Source organism: Octopus bimaculoides, chromosome 17, assembly GCF_001194135.2.
Source record: "Octopus bimaculoides isolate UCB-OBI-ISO-001 chromosome 17, ASM119413v2, whole genome shotgun sequence".
In the NCBI taxonomy this organism is placed as follows: domain Eukaryota; kingdom Metazoa; phylum Mollusca; class Cephalopoda; order Octopoda; family Octopodidae; genus Octopus; species Octopus bimaculoides.
Genome location: NC_068997.1, coordinates 27522390 through 27525268, shown reverse-complemented (window position 1 = coordinate 27525268; position 2879 = coordinate 27522390). Strand labels below are relative to the sequence as shown.

At 35.4% G+C, this 2879-nt stretch overlaps 1 protein-coding gene across 1 annotated transcript in view; it reads right to left on the bottom strand.

Moving 5' to 3' along the window:
• The window catches only part of LOC106879300 (glycerophosphocholine cholinephosphodiesterase ENPP6), a 16809-nt gene extending 14769 nt beyond the window's left edge, over positions 1–2040 (bottom strand). The window contains exons 1-2 of the mRNA XM_014928808.2: positions 1873–2040; positions 1330–1495 (exon numbers count right to left, since the gene is read on the bottom strand). Of these exons, the coding sequence (XP_014784294.1) occupies positions 1330–1495; positions 1873–2040 (334 nt within the window). The remainder of the gene's footprint in view (positions 1–1329; positions 1496–1872) is intronic.
• Positions 2041–2879: the final 839 nt, after the last annotated feature.

The window sequence follows — 2879 nt, the reverse complement described above, 5'->3', positions numbered from 1 at the left end:
ACACACACACACACACACACACACACATACACACACACACACATACACACACGCACACACACACACACACGCACACGCACATACACACACACCACTTCACACCACTCCACACACCACACACACGCACTCACGTATGCACGCACGCACGCACGTGTGTTTCATGACACCCATCAAATATGAAATAGCAGAGAATGGTGTAATAAGAATGATCTACGATAGGATTTAGAAGTGGATGAAACGATAGCGCAACATGAACTATTTCTAAAGAGCAACAACTAAACCGAGAAGGAAGTCACAAAAGCACATAGTAAGATATCAGCAAATACTTATATCTGGTTAATAACTGGGAAGACTGCACATGCAGAAAATAAAGAGAAACAAAACGGTGTTAAGGAGCTCTGGACTCAAAGCGGAAGCCGAAAGAGTGCTTTGACTGCCCGACAAGACCAGAGCTTTCCATAAGTAAAGACAGTGGGAAATATTCCAACAATATCCATAGAAAAGAAACGGTGTAATAATGCACCTCAAAAAGTATGTGACCATATTCTAAGATATGCCAATCTACACAGACAGTAAGATTACGACAAATCATTGAGATGTTATTAGAAAAGTCCACCAGAAACGAAATGTCTGCTATCGGGTATATTAATTCTAACAGACGGCAATATATCGTTGAAAGAAATTGAGAAATTATTCAAACTCAAAAGTCTAGGAAGAGATATAACCAGAATGGTAAGATTAAAAACAGTTACAATCCCCATAATTATGAGTTAAAGAGAGTTCATTGTTGATGATAAAACTATACAGACACGTATATATATAAATCAAACGCCATATGTAATACGTATAACATATACACCAAACGACATCTGAAATATGCACACACACACACACACACACACACACACACACACACACACACACACACACACACACACACACACTTACACACACACACACTTACACACATACACACACACAAAGGAAACAAACGCCATACATGGCATGTATATATATAAACCAGATACCACATTTGATATAAACTAAAAAGCATATCACACACACACACACACACACACACTCGTGCGCACGCGCACACACTCGTGCGCACGCGCACACACTTACACACAAACACATATGAATATATATAAACGAAACATTATACCTGACATATATTACACAACACAATAAAGAAAATAGCATAACATAGCACTGAGCACATATAATATAGAATACTTCCAAAGCAAGATAAACATAACAAAAAAACTGCCGGTAGCCAAGGCACACAACGAACAATATAAAAAGAATGTTGAAAGTACTCCAACTTACCAACTAAATCAGCCGAATTATTTACAAAATTTATAATGCCTTGCTTTATAGAATCTCTAAAATCTTTCATAGAAGGAACTTCCGTGTACATCCGACAGTAATCTGGTTTCAGATCTTTGATGGTCACCTCGCAACCAGGCCAAAAGTAGAAATAACTGGACTTGTTCTACAACAGAATAACAAAAATACCATGAATATGTACATCAAACACACATATTCAAACTGCACACTGACAGATATGTATATATGTATACATATAGATATAGAGGTATGTACCTATATGTATGGATATATGCATATAGTTATATATTATTTATGAGAGAGAGAAACTGGACCCTGATTTAATAAAGGATTGAAGAACATGAATTTATAAACGTTATTGTCGGTTTCAAATTTCTAGAAGGAACGATTTCTGGTAATGTTAATTGAAGGTAAGGAAGCTACCGGCGGTAGTGAAGCCAATCACATTTCCAGTCATTGTTGTCGACTTAGCCGTTTGCCGTTGTTTAGCAATAATAAGCAGAAAAAGGAGACAGCTCTCACCTGACGTTTGGCAGTTATCCATAAAGGGTCTCCATCATCCCACCAGTAGCTGTCATATTGCTCCCGATTGAAACCTAACAAAAACTCGGTCTTATGTTTCGGGTCATACATCTTATTATCGATAAATCCATGATCTTCGGAATATAAGCCTGAAAAAATATGTAGCATAATATATATATATATATATATAACTATATATCAGAATATGTAACAAAATAACGACTAGGATATGAGATAAGTGACAGCACATGTAAGAGTAAGTAAAATTCAAAATGGGAGAAGGAAACCGGTAAGTGTTAACTTCATCAAGAAATAACTCATGATTAAACAGAATATGTGAGAGAATACATAACACAATGTGAAAGACAATACAGAATAAGACACATGACAGAATATGTAAAAGATGTAACATAAGAGGAAAGAGGATATGAAATAAAATACGTGTCAGAATATACAACAGAATATGTAATGCAATATACAGTTTCGTTTGTTAAACATTAGAAACAAAGGTGTGCAGTAGCAATTTGTGTCAGCTAAAACCAGTTTAATTATCACGGAAACATTTACAAAACGATAATGGGTGAATGTTGCAACAGTAAGTAAAATTCAAAATGGAAGAAGGAAACCGGTAAGCGTTAATTTCATCAAAAAATAACTCATGATTAAACGAAGTAGTTTAAATAAATGTAGCTAGCCATAAAGAAAGGAAAAGTGAAATGCATTCGGAAATGGTTTGGATAAACTTCAACGTCAACACATGATTCACTCTCGTTTCTTCTTTGATAAAGGTGGTTTTAACCCGAATTGTTAGACGTTTTCCTTTCCTCACAATAACTGCATTTATTTAAACAATCTCACTTCCTCCTAATGGAAGAGTTTGTGCCATCAGAGATTCTACCGTTATTTATCACTAGCTTCGGTTCTATCACCATCACGGAAAATACAGAGAGCCTTTACGTCGACGTGTATGTATATATATATATATATATATATATATATATATATAT